This window comes from Anguilla anguilla, chromosome 4, assembly GCF_013347855.1.
Source record: "Anguilla anguilla isolate fAngAng1 chromosome 4, fAngAng1.pri, whole genome shotgun sequence".
In the NCBI taxonomy this organism is placed as follows: Eukaryota; Metazoa; Chordata; class Actinopteri; order Anguilliformes; family Anguillidae; genus Anguilla; species Anguilla anguilla.
The window spans coordinates 19,604,063-19,625,814 of record NC_049204.1 but is presented as its reverse complement, the minus strand read 5'-3'; the positions used below and the strand labels follow the sequence as shown (position 1 = coordinate 19,625,814).

Sequence of the window (21,752 nt, the reverse complement as noted above, 5' to 3'; positions counted from 1 at the left end):
AGACAAGATTACTCATTACATGTAGTTACCCAGGCTTAATTTTACATAAATATGCCGTGTCATCAACAAAGTGAGAATATCTGGTGAAGACCTCCAAATTGGAGGATGGTTGCTCATCATAAATGGCTGCACTTCAAAAACATACACATACACATAATTTACAGTAACTGCCCAGTAAAGGCTTTGTATCAAAATCCCCACGTTAGGAATATAATCATTGCACGTAATATAACAAGCAGCATTTGTTTTATATTGAATAGACACTAGGCAATAGGAATTATTTTGTTCACAAATAATTAATATACAAGCAATTATGGCTTCAAGATGGCTTTCTGAATAACAGTGGATTTAATCAAACGCTTTAATATTCCTCGTTTACATTTCTCAAGAAATGTTGTTAAGACGTGCAGACATCAAATAAGGTGGAGGGTCACAGAATACCTTTCATGTTTCTTCAAACAGATCACGACTGTACAGAAAGCTCCACAAAATGATTCCTGCTGAATTTTCATAGTCGATTCATCTTGCTAAAATTGACTGCTATTGTCAATACTCAATACTTGCACTGTACCGTATTGTGTTTTCTTTGAAATTGTAATTTATGGTTTACGGTTATTATCGTGCCATGGATATTTATTTCGTTAAGTCGCTTTTGAGGTTGGTAACGAACAGCTCACTTTTTGATATGTAAATCCAGAAGGAAAAAAAACAGGAGAAATATACTCAAACTGAGAGACAGGAAACCGTGAGCTAGTTTTACAATCCAACCAAGTGAAAATATATCAAATGATATTTATGAACTGCTTTCACTGTAGGAGGTATGGCATTCAGAGAATTTTCTTCATAAATATACTGCAGCCTTTTAATAATTCCTAAAAATATTCCACAAATTCTTTGTGTGTGTGGAACGCCATTATGTGCCATTCAGTGTTTCTCCACGTCCCCTTCTAATACAGTGTGACTCTGCATGGACAGCTTCTGGAACAGGCATCGCTGTGGGTGTGCGTATTCCATACCTGCTGGCACCTGGCACACTAAGCTGTACGGATAAACGCAGAAACTTCAGAGCCGTATCCAGAATGCCACAGTGAAATGTAAATCACTTAGCGCTGACAGGCACTCCTCAGCAGGGCGTGAAACCGTAATTCACACACACCGAGGCACTTTAACCAGCAGCTCTGTCAATAACCCCACCAACAAATGACTTCTTTCAGCACTGACCAAATATGCTCGCACCCCGAGTTTAAATTTAACAGCCATACATATCGAAGCAGAAAGGAGCACTTATGTATATCTTTGTTTTTGTTTTAAATACTTCCTCGAGCTCCTGCTGTATATCTTGAACCTTAACCAAAAATGCAATCCGAATTGGGGGTGCACATTTTTATATGAAAGTGAAATATATGAACAGTTATACTGTATTCATCATTGCTAATTTTCAAACTATGTACAGTATGTCATCTGAACAACATGCCTTTGAAAACATAAAATCATATGGGTTACTGAAGAAAATACACAGGCATGCACACAGTATGTAGTCACAAACGTCAGTGTCAGAACTTGCGGAGAAGCACATACTGACATGTCATAAAAATCTACTGTAGTTTGAAGAACAACACTCCCAAGGCTGAAAGCAGTCTCTGGTGGTTCTCTAGATGGCAGTAATATCCCTCAATTATCAGAAAATGAATTCAAAATTATACATATGCTGCACAAATTGATATGAAGACGGTATAAAAATGTCAAAAACCCTCTTCCAACTCTGCCTTGTTTACAATTTTGTCACAAGCTTTAAAGTGGTCAAAGAAAGTAAAATTTAAGTATACCTGATGCATGTTCATTTTTAATTGCTCAGCTGGAATATACAGACTGATTCAGCACATCTTCCTCCAAAACAAATGTACAGTGTACAGAAGCTTCATTGCTATTTTTTTTTTTTTTTTACCTTTTCTCTATATACATACTAGTACATTTTCTGCCACAAGGTGCTCACAGTTGTGGCTCTAAAGTCTAAAGGTTTCTGGCATATTAGATCATTGTATATGTAACCATTCCTCTTATGACATCATACAGATGCCAGCAGATCTATGCACAGAGCATAAAATATAAAAATTCACACGGCAAAATATGTAATTGCGAACTAATCAGTTTATGCAGTCTTGCATTAAAGAACAGAAACAAAAATGGATGTCTATTAGCATTTTCGTTATTTCCCATAAGTGGTGATTTGCATATTCCAAAATAATATTTTGAAAATAAAAAATAAAAATCTATTATTTTACCATCAGTCTAAACACCATTATTGATGTTATTTACCTCATGGAACAGAAAAACTACAGGTAGTATGAGCTTTTTTTCTTGCTTAAATGAAAATGTTTGTGAATGGGAAAAAAGAACATAACCTGTATGAAACTATATAAGGGGCAGATTTTTTAAACTTTGGTGACTGTATTTAAAAAAAATCTATTAAATTGTTTAAGGTCTCATGTAACAACCTAGGATGAACCACAATGGTGAAATCACGAACGCTGCTTGAATGAAAAGCAGATGGGTAAATATGTGGGTTTCACTAGTGTTGCTGCTACATCAGCCAGTCTACTGGCCACTTAATTTCGGTACTATCCTCTGAGCCAATGAGCTTTTCACCGAGCAATTCCCAATGGCATTATGGAATAGGCCTTAAAACACATTGTGCTGCTACTGATGATAAAATCAAACATGCAAAGCACAGAATAAGGCAAAACAGACGCACACATTTCCGTCTTCGTGTTATGCAGATAAATTAAATGGAAACTTACTGTAGGGAGAATGTGTACTCCTCCAGCTCCTCAACAGAGATCATTTCCTGTTTGCCACACTGAAGAGGTGGCATGTTTACTTTCAGACATGGGTTTGAGCCACTGATCTTTGGGCTTTGATTCTTCTGTTTCATCAAAAAAATAAGGAAGAAGAGACACAAAACAGGAATAGATAGTCAAAGCAGCAGCCACTTAGTTTGCACAACAGCATGTCAGACCTTTGCCCTGTCACACAATCAAAATGTCAGGTATGAAAATTTGACAACCATCATAATGCCAGACACCATACGCAACTTTTTCCTAAGCTGGTGATATTATATATACCAAAAAACATAATGTGGTGCTGTCTTACACAATGCTCAACGGCATCTTTGAGCAGATGACACGTTATCCAAAGCAGTTATTTAGAGCCATAAATCCATAAACAAAATCAAATGGAGTTAGGGAAGATGCGTTTTTAAATATTTCACAAAAAAACTACTGCGATGCTAATATTATTTGTTAAGCCGCCAACATGTTAACAGCTTGCTTTCCATCGTCCTGTCAAGTGCGCTTCGCCCTTGGGTGAGCTTAGGAATTGTGCTACAACTTGCAGAATACTTGCTAGTAATGTATGTTAATGAGTTCTCCAGTTGGAAATGTGCCCTATCTTTCTCAGCCCCTACACCTGAGAAATCCTGTAAATACAGAAGAGTGGAGATAAAGTCGGCATTGGCCTTCATGCTTTCTAAAAAGATAAAAGATAATCCGTTTTTTAAAGAGAAGACAAAACAAACCCTAGATGACATGCAGATTCACAACAACATGTTTCTGGGGAACGGTTCACCTCCAGAAAATGTTTTAATTAGCCCTGAGCTACAGTTTGAGGGCCTGAAATTCGATCCTGTGCGCCCTGGCTGAGGCATGTTTGAGATTAGTGCACTTAATCATTAGACAACTGGTTTAAAAACTCCGACAAACAAAAAGCTGGGGTTCTTCTGCTCTTCAAAGTTCTTGAAGTTCAGCAGAGGAATTAACTTTTGAAGGCTGATGCTAGCTATTTTTTTTTTTTTGTCTAGCAGTTGTGAGGGATTTGGAAAACTGCGGTGGTAGGGCCATTTAAGAATGTGTTTTATGGGCGTGTGTGCATGTGCGCTTGTGTGGCGTATGAGGCGGTAAAGTCGTCATCGAAAACAGCCACAACAATAACCTCACAACAAAAGGCTGCATCGAAAGCCGACTGGCAGCTGGAATGCGAGACAGCAATGCCAGATTAGCAAAGAAGGCAATTCAGCAATTACCACTTCAAAGTGTGGCAGGTAACTTACAGGCTTTGATTAATTTAGCTTAAGTCCTCTGTAGCTCAGGAAGAGGCGTGTTGCGAGCAGTAAAAAGGTTCGCTGGCATTGCTGATTTCACAGAATTTGAGTTGCTTTGGCATGTCAAGCAGATCAAAAAACTGGCTTTGAAGAGCGAAAATACCTGTTAGTGTGAAACGTATTTTGACAAATCTCAGATAATAATGGCAAGGGTTGCCTATTTTGAAGGAGAAACATTTCCCCAATCACACTGTTACCTTGTAGCACATTCCAGTGTCTCCTTTCACTGGGAAGGCACCGCTCGCCCGCTCTGCATTTTCTGGGATCACTTGACTCGAATCCTTTCCTGTAACACAATAACACATTTCTGTACGCCATCTCTGTGTGGTGCTAATAGCAAGGCATTTGAGATAAAAATAGTGAAAAGAGGGAGAGGAAGAAAGATGAAAAAAAGAAACAGAGGAATTGTTACTTTTGTGTGCATCTCCTGTATTTACTTACTGACACCGCCTAACAAACCACAATTAAAAGGGGAAATAAACAAAAACAATACAATTATGAACCTGTGCTATGGTTAATTACAAATATCAAGGCAAGCATAAATACCGTTAGTGTCTGTGTGTGTGTGTGTGTGTGTGTGTGTGTGTGTGTGTGTGTGTGTGTGTGTGTGCGTGTGCATGTGTTTTTGTTGTCCATAAATGCAATAGATATTAAACATGCACTCTTATCCTCCAACCTAAATGTGCAAACATATATGCCAGTTATCTAAATTGTAACTTTAATTATAGTCATTTTTTGCCACTATCACTAACATGCCACGTAAACTTGTCCTGCAATACATTCCATACATGCTTAAATGTGTTCTACATTTGCTATTATGCTCAAAATGTACAAAATAATTTCCCTGATTAAAAGATAATTTACCATCAATCTGAACCAAAACTGTGTTGCTTAAACAAAAAAAATACTCCAAAAGAGGGATGAATATATAGTTAACATTCTGAGAGCAGTCACAGTACATTTTTAATCCCCTGTAACAGGTTAACGTGTGTGGCAGCTAACTCTGACGCAGGTGAAATCTGTTCTGCTGCACTGTCTTGAGACTCCGGAATGACAACAAAGACACAGAGCCAGTTCACACTGTGCCAGAGAAAGAGAGAGCAAGAGAGCGAGCCACTCACAAAAGTTCCTTCCGCGCAAATCTCTCACAATCGGAAAGCAGACTTTGTGAGTGAAATCGCTCTAATGCACGCAATTAGACATGATGAAAAATCGAAAAAGAAATTCAATTTAGTTGTAATACATTTCTCCATTCTTCCTTCCTTTTGGAAAATTACTTTTGAAGTGTTTTTTTTTTTTTGCTGTAATTTAAATGGTAAGCCGCCAGATGTGTGTCTCATGCTTGAAGAGCTAAGGCTTTGCATTATTTAGCATATTAACATTCGCAGAATTTAAAAAAGGGTTCCTTCATTGCCTGGAGGTTCTAATTAAGTAAACCTTAGCTTGATACATGTAAAAATTTCACTATGAGAAACTTTTTTTTCCTTCTCGCTTTTTTCGGCAGCCAGTCACATCTATATAATAAATATGGAAACTTCCAAGATGATATAATTTTTCCTCTCGCTTCAGGATTAAATATATCCGTAATAATAACTTTTAAATATAGGCAACATATCAGGAATTCCTCTGAAGGCTAAAATGTACTTAATGGCAGGACTGTTTAGCTTGCTGAATGCTGCCATTTCCCTCTTGCTCTATCTCTCCACTTCTTGACATTGACATCAGATTTTATTTTAAGGCTGCTGTACTTTTTAATTAGTGGTTTGGCTGGTACACATTCAAAATGCCTACAGTTACAAGGTTATGGATTTAAATATCTGCAATTTTTTTTTACGAGGGGAAAATGCATGTTACGGTTAGCCTTTCATCATTTGAATGATAAATTTTCATATGTCAAATTTACATTTGACAAGTTACATGTTGCATGCTACCCTCAGAGGTTCACATACACAAGACAATGGATAAAATGCACAGGAAGGCATTCAATAAACTATTTGCACTGGCTTATAGAATGCTATTCTTGAAACAGGCTGATAGTGAGGCAGACAGAGCATTTCACCACACACATTTAAGACTCCATGAAACGTCCCATTTTGAACTTTCATAAAAAAGTCTCTTTCCATAAATTCAATGCCACAGATTGAACTGAGTATTGTGAAATCGTAGAATTGGAGAGAAAGTCGAATATACTATATTTTTCAGTTTCGCAGCTATTTCAAATGAAACATATTTGTTTTTCTTTTTACCGAACAAAAGCCATAAGTTAGTTAATGCACTAGAATTAAAAAATATGCTGAAGCTTGACAGAGAGACCATCACATTCATTTCTTCTGACTGATAAAGTAACAAGGAGTTACATCAACAGGAAGGCCATAGCCACAAACTGTCCGATAAAAATGGCTCAATCACTTTAAAGTGCTTTATTTGGATGATAAACCACTCAGAAAGGACAATAAAAATCATCTCTTTCCGACAAAGGCACTCATATGACGTGCATGTGCCAACAAATTTCAAGAATCATACTGTACTGGATTTGCCTATTTTGTTTCTTATCCGGCTTCAAGTATTTCATTTTGTAAGGCAAGCCCACTGGTCTAAAGAGGAGTGTGTCAGTCTGTGTTCGGCTCAGGGCTCCTTATTCAGTCGACTATAAAGCCTGTCAGCGGCACACTCGCTCAATAACTCCTCCATGGCGTGGATTTTTAATGGGGGAACACCACACTGCAGCTTCGGGTTTAATTATGTTCGCTACCCTGATGCTCAGATGGTGTCGAGCCAGAATTAGCACAGTGTTGACAGCTACAGGCTATGTCCATGAACTTGAAGGTCCACAGCCACTACCCTCATTCTCAGAGGGGGAACAACAGCTCCTTGTTATACCCTGGTCTCTGAGCCGTGTGTGAGCTGTGCACTGAAGAAAATGGCCCCTGGCCACTCACGGCGAAGGACCGGGCCCTTCACTAAGAGAACACCATGACCGGCCGAGCTGGTCTCCCTCACCTGGGCTGTGATTGGCCAAGAGGTGCAATGGACCTTGGAGACATGAATTATTAATTACCCTTGAGTTTTCCCTTTTGTTGATGAATGCACACAGTAAACATATTAATGTAAATATATTGTTGCTTTTGTGTGTTTTTTTTTTTTTTTGAATAACTTTTGGGTTTTACAAACGACTGTCTAATGGGCTATGTTTTACTGTAGCATGACAGCTAGAAAGTCATGTCTGAGAACACAATTACAATTCTGTCTGAGAATATTTGAGATGAAAGAGCTTTATGAATTCTCCTACTATACATGAGAGCAATATTCAAACATATTGTCATCGTATTGTTATGTGTAACAATAGAATAAAATAACATTTCTTCAAAACATCTTGGCCCATGAATTTAAAATAAAGAGTTTCTCAAGGGTCTTGTTCTATTTCTATTCATTTCATGCCTTCATATTTATATACTCAAACTGTGAATTGCAAAGGTTAAAATGTCAACTTCAAGAGTACAGAACTGTTTAAAGGCACTGACAGTGGATAATTAATAGGGGGAAAGATACACAGTGATTGAAAGGGTATGATACTGCATTGCATTTAACCCCTCATTACCACTACCCTATCCTAAGGGATCTCATCCTGGAGGTACACAGATGCACTCCTAAGAGATTAGTCATGAAGTCCAAGAAATTGTCATCCAGCTAAAAAGAGCAGTATATTCTGATGACATAGCTGAAGAGTAACTGCAAAATGCATGCTATAAACTGTGGTACTGAGATACGTATTTTGTGCAATATTTATAACACTGTAACATTTAGGACACATTGTGTCCTCAGGACGAATATACAGTATACTGAAAAGCAGTCGCACAATAAAATCCTAATTTAATTAGTCACTTTAATTCAAACAAACCCAGTGTGAACAGATCGTCCAGTTAACGGTAAAGGTCATTTGACCCATAACGCTTCCAGCGACATTATATATTACTGTGGAATATTCTGCTCTTTATAAATTATGTAATATTATGATTACATTCTTTTTTTGTTGCAAACTGTCACACATACACACACACACACACCTACATACACATTCATGCATGCACACACACACACACACACACACACAAATACACGTACATACAGCTTTTCATGCCAACAGAAGAGCTTTGGATACAGTATGTGCAATGTAAGCTTTACACATGCAGACGTGTGGGTAGGGCCAAGCAGTAGACAGAACGACTCTCCTTCCACATCCTCCAAACAATCCTCAAACCTTCACCTTCATAACATGAAGAACAGAAAGTCCTCTGTCGACACAGATCATAAACCAAGGTAAGTTCATTGTAAAGACATTTGGGGTCTTAACATTGGCCTGAGCGCTAGACATCTGATAAGTCTTATCATTTCATTTCATGTTCTGAATTCGATTATCACTTCAGGATAGGTTAAAGGTGTCTTTCCTGTGTTCCTTTAAACTTGAAATGATCTCTGGATGAAACTCAAAGCCTTGGCACGAAAGGAGCCGCCTTTAAGACCAAAGTACAACATCTGAATACTGTGACCCTCTTTCTTTTGCTCCTCCAACAGCTCCCAGAATAAATTTCTTGCGTAAACGCGACATAAACTTCGCACTGCATTTAAAACTTTGCCCGTGATGTGAAATCGGAGACGCCCTCCGCTTCGGTTTGAGAGCAGGTTCACTCCTCCAGCGACTCCCGGCCTGGTGTTTTGAGGCCGGCCCTCGTCGCCTGTGTGGAGGAGCATAAATCTCCTGCAGTACTTCCCCAACACCAGTGGGGACACTTCCCCTGTGGGTGTTAGGATCTCTGTGGGAGGTCAAAGGTTGTCCGGCAGAGGAAGTGACAAGCTGTGAAATGTAAAAGAACAATTTCTTCCACATGTTGCTGCACTCTGAGAACACTATGGAGCTGTCAGACAGCATCACGTTAAAATGGGCCAGGTTACTACCCAGCAGACCTGTCACAACTCATTTGTAATTAAAAAGGCTGTGTGATGTTTAAAGCTGAGCACCCCAGAAACTTTTAAGCAGTGTTAAATAAAGATGAGTGCTGCCAAAAAAAATGATGTATTAATAATGGAGGCTCGTCTTTGCGCTAGATCAATACCAAACGAGTCTGCATTTGATACTTAACTCATTCAGGGCGGGGCATGCATGGATATACCATAAAAGTGTGTATAATAAGATACGGATTATCTACAGTGGAGGTATAATAGCACATGTTAATATGCAGTTTCTCTGGGCAAACCCAGTGAAATTCCATGTATTATCTCTCAACTCTCAACCTGTAAGACAGGTGGAGTCAAAGTACTTGAAGTACTGGATGTCTTATCTGTCAACATTAACACATTTTTTGGGTGAAGAGAGCTTAACACATCAAGTGTTACGATCCAGCCAGGGATTTTGTGAACAAATACATTAGGGCATGCATAAATCACTCTTGCTTCATAAGAAACAGGCAACGCTTTCTGGTCCACACCCACATATAAACCTTACAGTCTTGGCAGTGGCAACTTCGCAGTAAACAGGTGTGAAAGCAGAAATGTCTGACAGAATTGTGTGAGCTGTTCAGGTCGGTTGGACCCCATTTTACTAATGTGACACTCAATGGTGCACGATGACATCCACTGGGGTTCGATAAATAAAGTCCCCTATTAGTAATTACTTAGAAATGCATGTTCTCCACACGTTCATATATAATAAATTCTATCCCTTCAGGTGTAAGTACCAGTGACTGATTTATGCTAGAATAAATATCCAGTGCACTTTTCTCCACGCTCATAGTGGACCCTGGTGACCTTGGCAGCTATGCCCAGCATGGAGGGGAGTAGGTTTAATTGTTAACCCCAATTTGTAAGGATCATTTCCATTCCCTAAATTATCAGCGCGGAAAACGGGACTGGGGCTCACTCGAGTGCACGTCCCTCTGGTACCTGCTGCGTGATTCCTGTCTGCTTCCACTCAAGGCTTTTTAATACCCAGGTTGTTTGGGAAACTTGAGGCCTTAGCCCAAAGGCTCCCGTGCCCGATAGCCGTATAACTTCCCCACTGGCACTGGGGTCATTGGCCTTGGCTGCAGAACCAGTGCGTACGCATCCAAGTCTGGTCTTCAACCAGGTGCTGCAGCACATATTTTATCAACACCATGCTGATAAAAGTATTTCCAAACAATGCCTCAAAAAGGTTCATTTTTATATATCCTAACCCTAATACTCTATACAATGTATGCTGATCAGTCTCACATTGCTAACAATCCCACATATTTGTACGACCTTGCACACCACTCCCACTGCTCCATTGTAAATGCCACATGCAAAACAGCCTACTGCTGACAGGCACTAATAGTGCCCGAGCAGAGACAATTATAATTGGCGAGAGCCTTCATTCGATGCCTTCACTCCTTTGGAGCTTCCTTTCTAACCAGTTTCTCTTCAACAGAAATCCATCACGCTAGACAGCACATCTAACATCACTTCAGTGCGCCAGACAGGCTTACTCAAATAAAAGTTGTAATGGAAACTTTGATGTGCCTTAAAGTTTCCAAACTACCAACTGCAGGGACATGAGATTGTTGCGCTATGAGACATTTGTGATGTTTACAAATTGTAGACTGGTTCTGATTCTTAACATTCTGCGTGAGAGGCAGACACTTCATGCTTGGAGCAGTAAAGCACCAAACAAATTATCGTCCAGGTTCAAAATCAACTGGTGTCACGAGTCACGACCACCCCTTTCACTCCCCCCCTCATGCTAATACCAGCTCGCGAAACGAACATCCAGCCCTGCCATTTAGAATTCGATTCATATTTCCTAAACCCTTTAAACACACGCGACGTGTCCTATGAGCTTCATCCCTGCATGTGGCCCTTTGTTCTCATCGTTGTTTCCCAAACAAATGTAGCATATCCACAGCTCAAAAATATAAATATGCAAATCACACACGGAAAGGTTAAATGAGTTCCTCCAGAAGTGCTTCCTTCCCCCATTTTAGCGCATTCGGCCGTATATTTTATGGTTCATTGTCACCCTAATTGTGTTCATTGTTTGTTGTTGTAACATTCTGATTGCACTGATTATGGCTTTAGATGGAGATGGCTCTATATACTTTTGATTGGTACAATATATAATAAATGTGCCCTGCCATTACAACTGGAGAGGAGAGTACATAAAATAAAACTTAAGAGGAGGAAGAGGAGAATGCATAAAACATAATAAGATCTACTAAGACTAATAAACGACGTGACACAACAAAATAAACACAACGCGAACGCATCGACTATATTACGAGTTGTGGCATGCGGTTTCACTGCGTCTCGTGCACAGTATGTGCACTGATGAGCATATGTTGCGTGCAATAATGCAAATACGTGCTTGTGGACAATATTAATGCATGTTGTGTATCAACAGTGGGTGACTTTTGCATAGGAAATGGTAGGCGGACACACATCCACCCTTGATTACCCCAGAGGACGGCTACCGAGGTCTGGTGCTTCTCCCCTACCTGCCCCTGACCTTCAGTGACATTTGTCCCCCGCAGCGGTGGCGGCGGCGGCGTACCTCGCAGTGACGCGGAGGAGCACCTGGAGCGCGCGGATAGGCTGAGCGGGGACCCCTGGGGCTGGGGCTCCACGGTCCCGCAGCCGCGCCCCTGGGCGCCACCCGCGCACGGCTGGGATTGGGAGGGGACCTCCAGGGCCACGCTGTACTCCGCCCCGTCGGAGGCACCTCGAGGGAGCTTCTTTACCTGCAGCCGGGGGCCCCACAGACTGAGTGTGAGTTCAGTCATGCAGAACATTGTGCCCTGAGACACAGCTTCCCAACACATTTAGCTGTTAATATTATTAGGACTATTGGCATTATTATTATGTTAATGAATTGGAATCCATGTACTGTTGTAATAACAGAAAGCTGTGTTTTGTTCTGTAATGCAATTAAGCTGTTGGTTAACTGGACCAATGCACCACTTGCAGAGCATCCGGACATATTTTGCAGTTTGTTTACAATTCAGGGCCAGTCTCCAAGTTCCATGCTAAAGCATTTTTAGCACGCACTCGCCTTCGAAGTCAACCAGGTTCACGTAGGGTAAACGCACTGGCGCACGCACTCGGCGACCTACCAAACCGCGGTGCACAAACGGGGCGTGAGTCACGCGAGCGCACCTGAAAGTACAGGTTGCACAACCAGTTGTCCAGGTCGGACGACATCAGCTCCTCCACCTTGCGGAACTGGTCGAGCGCCGGGGCCCGCTCGCCCCTCAGGAGGGGGGTTCTGAACTTCCCCTGGACGATGTCGAAGCCGCAGTCGCAGACGGGGAAGGCGCCCCAGGCCGCCACGGTGCTGACGTGACTGCGCTCCCCGGGAAAGGAGAGGAGGCGGAACTGCAGGACCATCGACGGCACCACGTCGCTCGACGCGGGCAGGACCTGCGCACGCGGTGCAAACAGAGCGCGTCAGGCGCAGGCCGCCCAGAGTGGAGCAGGCCTCCCGACTCTCTGATCCTTTCAGTGGATCTTCTGCGGACAGGGCGCAAATCGTAACGGCGGTGAGAGAATCTTCCAAACGAAGGGCGTAGCTCGAGCAGCAGTAGAAAACAGAAACAAACCTAATGATTAGGAATGCACATATTCATGATTATGACTGCGTAAGATATCTACAGTAAGCACTATATGTGATATATATGTTTCATGACTATATATGTATTTATTATTATATGTCAGCTATCGTAGTTGAATTTAAAACCCGCGAAAATGATTCAGTGGTCACGGCTAACAAATAGATTTTTATTTACTCAAGGAGCACTAGACTTGAATTCCGTCTAAAAAATGAAGTGACAGAGAAGAGCACGGGTCATCAATCACCAGAGAATATTTCATCCCTCTGTTAGTTCTAATGGAAAATAGAGAAGACTTGTTTTATCACATAAATCATGTGTATCCCTGCTAATCTGCTTTCAGCAGCACCTGAAAAATGATGGGTTGCTCCTGAGTCAAGGCACAATTTATGGCATAATGCTGCATATTATGGATATTAAAAAAATCTTCTATTGTTCATTTACTGAAACAAGCATAAACAAAGGATGGGGGGGGGGGGGGGAGCTGGCCTAGCAGGTCCAAGGTATGGGCACGACAGAATATCAAACAGAAACACATGTTTCAATATGCTTTAGCCCATGGTGCCTGCAATTAACCCATTACAACTATCAGATTTCATTAAAAACAGCTTTTTTAAGCAGACTGAGAGGGGGGAAGAAAACATTATAAAAATTGTGCATTCCGGTTCACTTTATTGTCATCATTCTTTGGGAACACTTGACGAAAAGAGGCCCTTGGAATATAAAAGAGAAACAAACAAAGATAAAAAAGAAGAATAATAAGATTGGGGAAAATTCCAGAGATTTTTGTTTATCATCCCAAGCCTTCATTCTCTTTCTCTCCCTTCTATATTCCGATTTAGAATCGTATGCTTCCCACCAGAAGTAAACACTGCATAAAGACCGTGGGCCCGGTATGGATTCATGAGCAGCCTCGCAAGAATCTTTAAGACCGATCAAATTGAACTCCAGCATTCCCGTTAAAACCAACCAGAAACGCACAAAAAAATGAAAGAATGAGAGAGAGAGACAGAGCTAGAGAGAGAGAGAAAGAGAGAGAGAGAGAGAGAGAGAGAGAGAGAGAAGGGAGATGGAGAAAAAATAAGCTCTTGGCTTCCTCCTACTATTGGTAATTCCTTATTCCCTCTTAGAAGGTACCAAAACACTGCAGAAATCACAAGATAACGTGGGCATGGGGGGAAAAAAAAAGAGAGCCAATCCTGATGTTCTCAGACAAATCTGATCATCACTTTCACAGCTAAGAACAACAGCTATGAATAAGTCCCAGGGCTGGGAGAAGGGAGAGTGACATGAGGCGTTTACAGTCGCGTGCGAAAACTTTTTACCTCGGAATCACATCCCAGATTCACCGAGCGGCCCGTATTCCTTTCTTTCCCCGGCCTACTGCATGATTTACTTCAAATGAAATAAAGACGATGTAATCGGGAGTCGGGGGCTGGATGAATACACCCACAAAGGCACCAGATGGTGGTCACAAAGCCAAAGCAAAAGGCCAGAGCGGCTAAGACTGGCAACTTTTTTCCACGCTGTCTCGACCCTTCTAACACCGTAGAAAACACCGGACGTCTCTAAACGCGACGCCTATGCCATTGGGAACAGCTGGTGGAGTAAAATAAATAAAATAGGATGCACTGTAAAGTCACTGTGATACTGTGACAAGAGATGGCAAACACCCTCTGTAAACTAATATCTTTTCTTTTTACTTTTTATGGGGAGCACCAAACAGGTTGATGTAGGTACTGTAACTTTAATATCACAAGATGCAAAGGGATGTCAAAAACACATATGGTAATTGGCTCAGCATATAAACGCAACAGAAATTTGGCCTATTTTGCAATATGAATATATTTTCACAAACCGAGCATCTAAACATTTTAGCAGCTTGACATTTACAGTTCTTATCAGTAGCTGAACACACTCGACTGTCCAAGACTGTTAAAAATTGTGATGAAACCAAATGTTTAAAAAATTGAATATAAATATAATCAGTATGAGAAATAATTTAATAGTAGTTCTGCTTAAATAAATCAATAGCTACAAATGAGCCTTCAGGGCACTCTTTTTTTTGGGCTGAATCAAAATTTTAAAATCACCTTTTCCCATATGTGAATCCTCCATATGCCAGGATATGTGCTGACACGTGCAACATAATCCACTGATCTCATCATATTTGAAAGAGGAGGACCTTAGGTTATGATAATCAGGCTCAGATAAATGCAGCATCATAAAGTCAATTTGAAGAAAGACATTTTTTGAAAATGACTAATAAGTAGCAAATATTAACAATATTCCTTTGGTAGCATGTTAGCACTTAAGGGTGCATAAAATATGATATTTGACAGCATATTAAATGCCGTTCCTAGTACCTGGCTTTGTTATCAAAGACTTCTCCTTTTTAGATACCAGGGCTGATATTTTTTTCATTATGAGTTCCATGGTGACTGCATGATGAGTGTTCACAGTCCGCTGGAAAAGACACTAAATTTTTCACAGCATTTGTGCTTCATTTTCATTCCAATAAAATACTGTGCCCTTATATAAATGAATAATAGATCTTCTGTTTGATTTACATGCATGGATTAAATGTCATGTTTGAAAAGTTGCTGTTTTATTCATATTGGATTTCCCAGAAGTGAAACCTAGGGGCTCTCTGGCACGTTTTAATACAATGTCTTTCCACTCTCATATACACAGTTACTGTTTAATATAACTTTTCATAACCCCTTTCAATCTATATATTACTCCGCAGTGAAGGTGTAAACCACCGTGAAAGGGAAAAGTGAGAAAGCCACCGGAATTACTGCAGTCAAAATGAATTAAAAACGGGATCATGGCGCACCAGTATTTTAAAGCGGCGCACCGACTCTCCTTTTATTGCGGAGGTCGTCTTTGTTTGTTTTTAAGATACCGTTTTGTATCGCGCTTCGCTTCAAAGACGTTCCGCGACATGGGAGTGAATGTATTTTAATCCCGACCCTCTCAGTGTCAGAATTACTTTCAGATGAAGGGTGCGTTTTTTTTTTATTTTTTTATCACGTTCATCTCCGGGACCGCTCAGAAAAAAAGGTTCCCCCAGCATCGTTTCAATAAAGCGAGGCCTTATTGAATGAACTTCGATACCCCGCAAATCACATCCTGCCCTTCCCCTCCTGAATAAAAACACATTACTCTCCATAAAAGGGGGGAACAAATGTGTTCATTACTGGGCGGCAGCGGCGCGGTCCCCGGGCCTTACGGTGGAGACGCTTTGATCGAGGCGCAGCTCCGTGTCGTGGAATCGGCCCCGGTGCTCCACGCGCTCGGTGGTCCCGGCCCACGGGCGCTCCTTCAGCCGGGACCAGCGGAGGGCGCGGCCCCCCAGGCGGGCGTGGAGGGCCACGCTCACCGCGTAGTGGCCCCTGGGCAGCTTGTCCCTGACGGCTCGCAGACAGAGCAGGTGGATCTCCACGGGCTGCGGGGTCCGGCTCCACTCCACCTGGGAGTGGAGGGAAGGGGCGGGGGGGGGAATGTGGAAGGGGGGCACAGGGGTGACATCAGTGCATGTGAGCATCACCAGCCCACTTGCAGATACCCTGCTTTCAGCTGTTTTTTTTTTTTTACCCCGCACTACTACATTCTGTCCTGAAGCTGTTTTTCTTCTCTCTCCCACAAAGGATGTATTTACCTAAACATATTGTGCACGCTTCCTGTATACCCCCTCCCAAGTTGATCCTTTCCTACATGTTTACAATTAAGGAGAGATGTCCTGTTATTCACTCATGCTGAGGCTGAACCATATGTAAAGCCTTGTCTGGTCTTCCTGCAAATTCAGCCCAAATGCTGCCTACTCACAATGTCGCACGCTTCCTCAAAAGAACAATTCAGAGAATACAAAAAATGAAACATTTAGCACATAATTGACCTTGGTTGTGAATACCATACCTTGGAGCAAAACGTGTCATTCAAAAAATAATGTACTGCTGTATAGTTTATTGTGTGCTTTAAAATTAACTGCACAATATCTCCTTTTTTAGGAGATGTACTAATGAACCCCAGTTTATCTTTAGTCAGCCAATTTCAGTGCGTTTCTGAATTTAAATCAAGAGGCACAGCCACACTGTATCTGCAGAGTGCAAATACGGATTGCTTTTCAAAAAAAAGAAAAAAAAAGGGGGTAAAAAAACTGCCGTTGATGGATTTCTCTCTCGAACGGCTGCATGCAGGGATGCACATCAGGCAGGGAATCCACCATCGGAAGCGATTTGGCCAGCGATGTTAGGAAAATGGGGGACATGGAATACTCGGGATTAGTTGAGGAAGCAGAAAGTTAAATATAAAATGTGCGCGCCCGTGGAAAGTGGTAAGCCGCCGTGGCGAAAGCGTGGGAGGACCGCGATGCGCGCCATCCCGCCTGGAGCAGACGCCGCATCGCCCATTGTATCGGCGCCGGAGAAGTAAAAGACAACCCTGTCAAATGGCTCCTCTCCCCAAAAATATTTTTTGGGGAGTTTAAGCCTGCGATGAACGGAAGCTATTTACAATGCCGTTCGGGGCCTGGCTCGTGTTTTTGGGGAGTGCGGTGGTGTCACATCTCATTATGCCGCTCCCGGTGTGGCAGGCAGTGAGCATCGCCATAAAAACAAATCTTACAGCGCGTATAGCGGGTGCGCTTTTGTTTTCGCAGGGTGGACAGATTCTAACACTTGCAGGCACTGTGCTAGGCTATGCAGGTATTGGTTTGGCTGTCCCAGTGCAAAACAGGTAATGATTCATAAAACTGGATCCTTAGGTTATTATGTACTTCAATAAGTCAGCAGACCTGATCCTGTATACATATCACAGAACCACCTTAGTTCTCTGGCCTCAAAAGCAGCTGTTAATATCACAAACACAGTTCAGAAAATCCAGAATTTTAAAGTTAGTACATTCAATAGTTTTGCATTTAAAACACAAATGACTTTCACAAATATAGCTTTAGTACAGCCATAATACCTATACAGCATACATAAATAAACATATAAATACTATTATTAATTAATTATATATTTACATATTTGTATATACAATATATAATTATATAAAACATATTAATTAATACTACAATAATTAATTGGCTTGTCTGTATTGTTAAACCCAGCCTAACTAACAGGGAACTGAACTACAGATGACACAACACTGCTTGTGAATGACTGTGAGTTTTGGGGCGGTTTCTGCTCTTCAGCCCATGTTTATAATATCAAGATGGCAGTGCGAGGGCCCAGAGAAGGAAGTGCAGCTGTCGAGCCGTGTCCCTGACCACAGGAACCCCGCCCCCTCTGCCAGCAGCGCCCAACATGATGCCTGCCTTCTCAAATACGTGCCTCCACACAGAATTCACCCACCGAGCAGAGTCTTTGGCACTGCCCACTAATCGTCGAGCGTTAGAGAGAAGCGATTTGCTGAGCTCCAACGTAATGCCGCCGAATCTCCTTGCCCAAGCATCTTTGCATACACAAAACCAATTTAGTCAATACTGAAATTAGTATAATTGGTGGTAAAGCGGTTTAACCCACACATTGCATCCAGGAGGTTAAACCCCTCAGCCCCATAGCAGTAAAACTAAGTACCCCACCAGCCTTTAATTTCGTTCGGTGTCTTTAAACACCGTTATTATCGGGCTCTCGCGTGCACAGGAATGGGAGGGAAAGTGAAATCTTCCAGGAAGGTAAAAGGTGAAGCGAGCCAATCTTCCATAGCAGAGGTGGTTCATTTGCCTGGAGTTCTATTCGTGCCTGAAGTACCTTAACATCACACCACTCCCACAGATGAGATCAAAGCCACTACCAAGTAACCTCAGCAATTTTCCTGGCACCTCCGCTCAAATGTCTTTTCAGGGTTACACATTGACTGATTACAGAATGCACTCTTAATATACAGGAAACGCCGCATAAAAGAAAGTTCTTTTCTTTCTAAGTATAGCCTAATATTCAGAGATTAAGCTTTTGCGTTAATTATTTTCATTTTAATTAGTAAATCTTAATTAACAATGAACATTTACCCTTAAAAATTTTGGCTTCAGAGGGAAAAAAAATATGCGAATAAATATGACAATCTTTTCGGAACCTCAAGGCAGGATTACTGATGCAGGCCGACTTAGTTATTAAACACGTTCTAAATTAAATGCCTCCATGAATTTTGCACAGAAATATATTTTCATAGTTTTGCATGCCAAATGTGACATTTTATGTTTTAGATTCATCTGCCGCAGTCATTTTGGAAATGTCATATAAACAAAGATTTTGTCATTTACCAATGAAATTACTATGCATGGCAGGTTGGCCATTGCATTTCTGGCTGTGCTGGTTGTTTCAAGTCAGCAAGCCATAAAAAATCTTTATCTCTCTGAAACACAGCAATTTGGGAGATAATCGAATGGTGACTGGGGGGCACAAATGCCAGTCTGAGGAATTATACCACAATCTCTCTTGCATTTACAACCTTCCTCAAAGCGAGTTGTCACCCTGGCAGGAAAGGCTGATAGAGGATTCATTACATCTCTAAGCCTGCATGGTGGCAGAGCAGTCTCTGCTAAAACACAACAGCACACACACACACACACACACACACACGCACACACTCCTGCTGCCGCTCTTTCACACACCGGGGGAAAAATATTAAATAAACAAGGGGGAAGAAGATGATTTTTGCCCACCGTTCAGTCACAAACACTGAAACGCTTCCTTTAATGTCTGTGCGAGAGTGAAAGAGAATATATATATCGCTGACAGCTTCCATTCACTCCGCGCATTTCATTTAATTACATCATTTTAGTTTTTATAGAAACGTCCCCCTATCTGCCTTCGCACTGTGCAAACACTTTTGGAATATCTCCTTCCTTTTTTTTTTGTGAGAGTACAAATGTGCGCGTATCGAAAGGCGGTTTTCCTGCAGACTGTAGCCCCCTCTGTTCCCTCTGTTTTGCCCTGATAATGCTTGTTAACAGATCCTACCTGCCAGTGAAGTCCATGCTCCCTGTCTGGCGGCGCCGTGACTTCGGCCATGGTGCCATATTTGGCGATCACTTCACCTTTGCGTTTGCGCAGCGCCTTCAGCAACTGACTCTCTGCTCTGAAACAGAACGGTAACAGTGTTAGCAGCCACCTGCATATTGTGCTCTCTTGTTCCACTTTGTAGCCAACAGCACCGAATCTAATAACAGACACAAACTCTCCCTCTCTCTTGCACACACACGTACGCACGCACGCACACACACACGTACGCACAAACGCACGCACGCACACGCACACAAACACACACGCACGCACACGCACGCACGCACGCACACATGCACACACACAAGAACACTCAATGCTGGCCTTTCAATCTTATCTTGTGTAATGTAATAAACCATTGCTTCACTTTGTCTCCTTGTGACAACTCTTAATTCCTCAAAATAAAGCAATATCGCAGCCTTGCCACTCAGTGGCAATGCTGTTTTTAAAAGAAGAATAAATCAACAAAATTCTCTCTGTCAACTAAACGAACATTGTGCTTTTAACTTGAAACATTTTGCCTGCTTTGTTGTTTTTATTTTTAAATAAAGCATAGGTGTCATCCCACCAAACAATGTTATGAGTATGGTTCACTAATACAATTATCATGGTGCCATTAAATCATTTTTTAATCAAATGCTAGAAAGACATAAATTTCACATGTTAAAAAGTGAGCTTGGCATCCATTTCAAAGAATGTGAAATTATTTCTTATTGAATCTCAGAAATGTAGCCTTAGGTAGTGCGTATAAAGTCTCTCATGTCTAATAGCCACCCACCAACGATATCAGAAGGAATTTACAGGGGCAAAGCTGAGCGGAGTAGGTCATTTTGCAAAACTAAAACTGCATTCATCTGACAGCTCTGGTGTCCAACTAACACCCACAATATACAATAACCACAAAAGGCTGATGTATATTTCCTTGATTTTATTATGTCAGCCAGCATGGTACCATAAAATTATTAAAAACTTAAACATGCTATTGCCTTTAGGGTAAGGGAAGAAATGCATGATTCCTGACTGAAGTGGATAGAGCAAAATTGATGCTCCTTTGAGTTCAATGACATGGACAGATTCTTTCTGCCTCACAGCGATTTACCCACAATGCAACAGCACAGACAATGCAATGTGGAGTATATTACACATTTTCTCAAATGCCACCAAAACTACAAACATTACACGTTAAATTAATGATTAGCATTCCAATATTTTATATCAGAAAAGCATTGTAGTGTGTGATATGATTTATATAGAATGCCTTTTGGAAACATACCGTTGAAAAGCTGCGTGAAGCTTGTCATGCAATATCTGTTCTTGCTGGTGAAGATCTCTGTGTGTATTAAATTCCTTAGAATGATGAGACACAAGAATAAATGCTCTCAATTTTCAAAAAATATAAAAAGAAACAAATACTACTATTGCCAGCACTTTGACTACAACTAGTATTAGTACTAGTACACATACTCCCACTATAATAATAATAATAATAATAATAATAATAATAATAATAATAATAATAAAAAGAAGAAGCAGAGGAAGAAGAAAAAAAAGAAGAGGAAAATTGGTTTTAAAAAAATTAAAATGTAAATATTTCTGTGAATACTAGTATTTTCGTAGGAAACCCCCTATAACACAGCTAAAGTCATCTTTGCCTTTTGGATGCAGTTGAGTACCTCTGCATTTCCCCTTAAGAAGGACATTAGTCTTTTCTTTTCCTCTCGCTCCGCTTCCTGCGACATCCCTTTCTGCATCACGGAGTGCGCATTCTGCCAAACAAGGGCACATACGTACTTTGAGCCAGATATACTGGTAGTGTGGATTAGGTATGGCTTCCAAGCAGCAAGTAAATTCAATGTGATTGCATTCCGTAAAAGACTAGACCCTGCAGACTCGTGAGAAATATTTTGGCGGCAGCACTTAACTAGCTACAGTTTGTAGCTATTGAGATACAACTTTTAACAAGGCTGCATG

General features: G+C 41.2%; 1 protein-coding gene across 2 annotated transcripts in view; it reads right to left on the bottom strand.

Moving 5' to 3' along the window:
- ofcc1 (orofacial cleft 1 candidate 1) overlaps window positions 1-21,752 on the bottom strand; it is an 88,365-nt gene that overhangs the window by 41,168 nt on the left and 25,445 nt on the right. The window contains exons 8-15 of one of the 2 annotated variants that reach the window (XM_035412649.1): window positions 21,455-21,547; window positions 21,055-21,128; window positions 19,740-19,857; window positions 16,007-16,246; window positions 12,320-12,583; window positions 11,718-11,904; window positions 4,354-4,442; window positions 2,799-2,923 (exon numbers count right to left, since the gene is read on the bottom strand). In XM_035412649.1, coding sequence (XP_035268540.1) covers window positions 2,799-2,923; window positions 4,354-4,442; window positions 11,718-11,904; window positions 12,320-12,583; window positions 16,007-16,246; window positions 19,740-19,857; window positions 21,055-21,128; window positions 21,455-21,547 — 1,190 coding nt within the window. The remainder of the gene's footprint in view (window positions 1-2,798; window positions 2,924-4,353; window positions 4,443-11,717; window positions 11,905-12,319; window positions 12,584-16,006; window positions 16,247-19,739; window positions 19,858-21,054; window positions 21,129-21,454; window positions 21,548-21,752) is intronic. The other variant, XM_035412651.1, reaches the window with a different exon arrangement.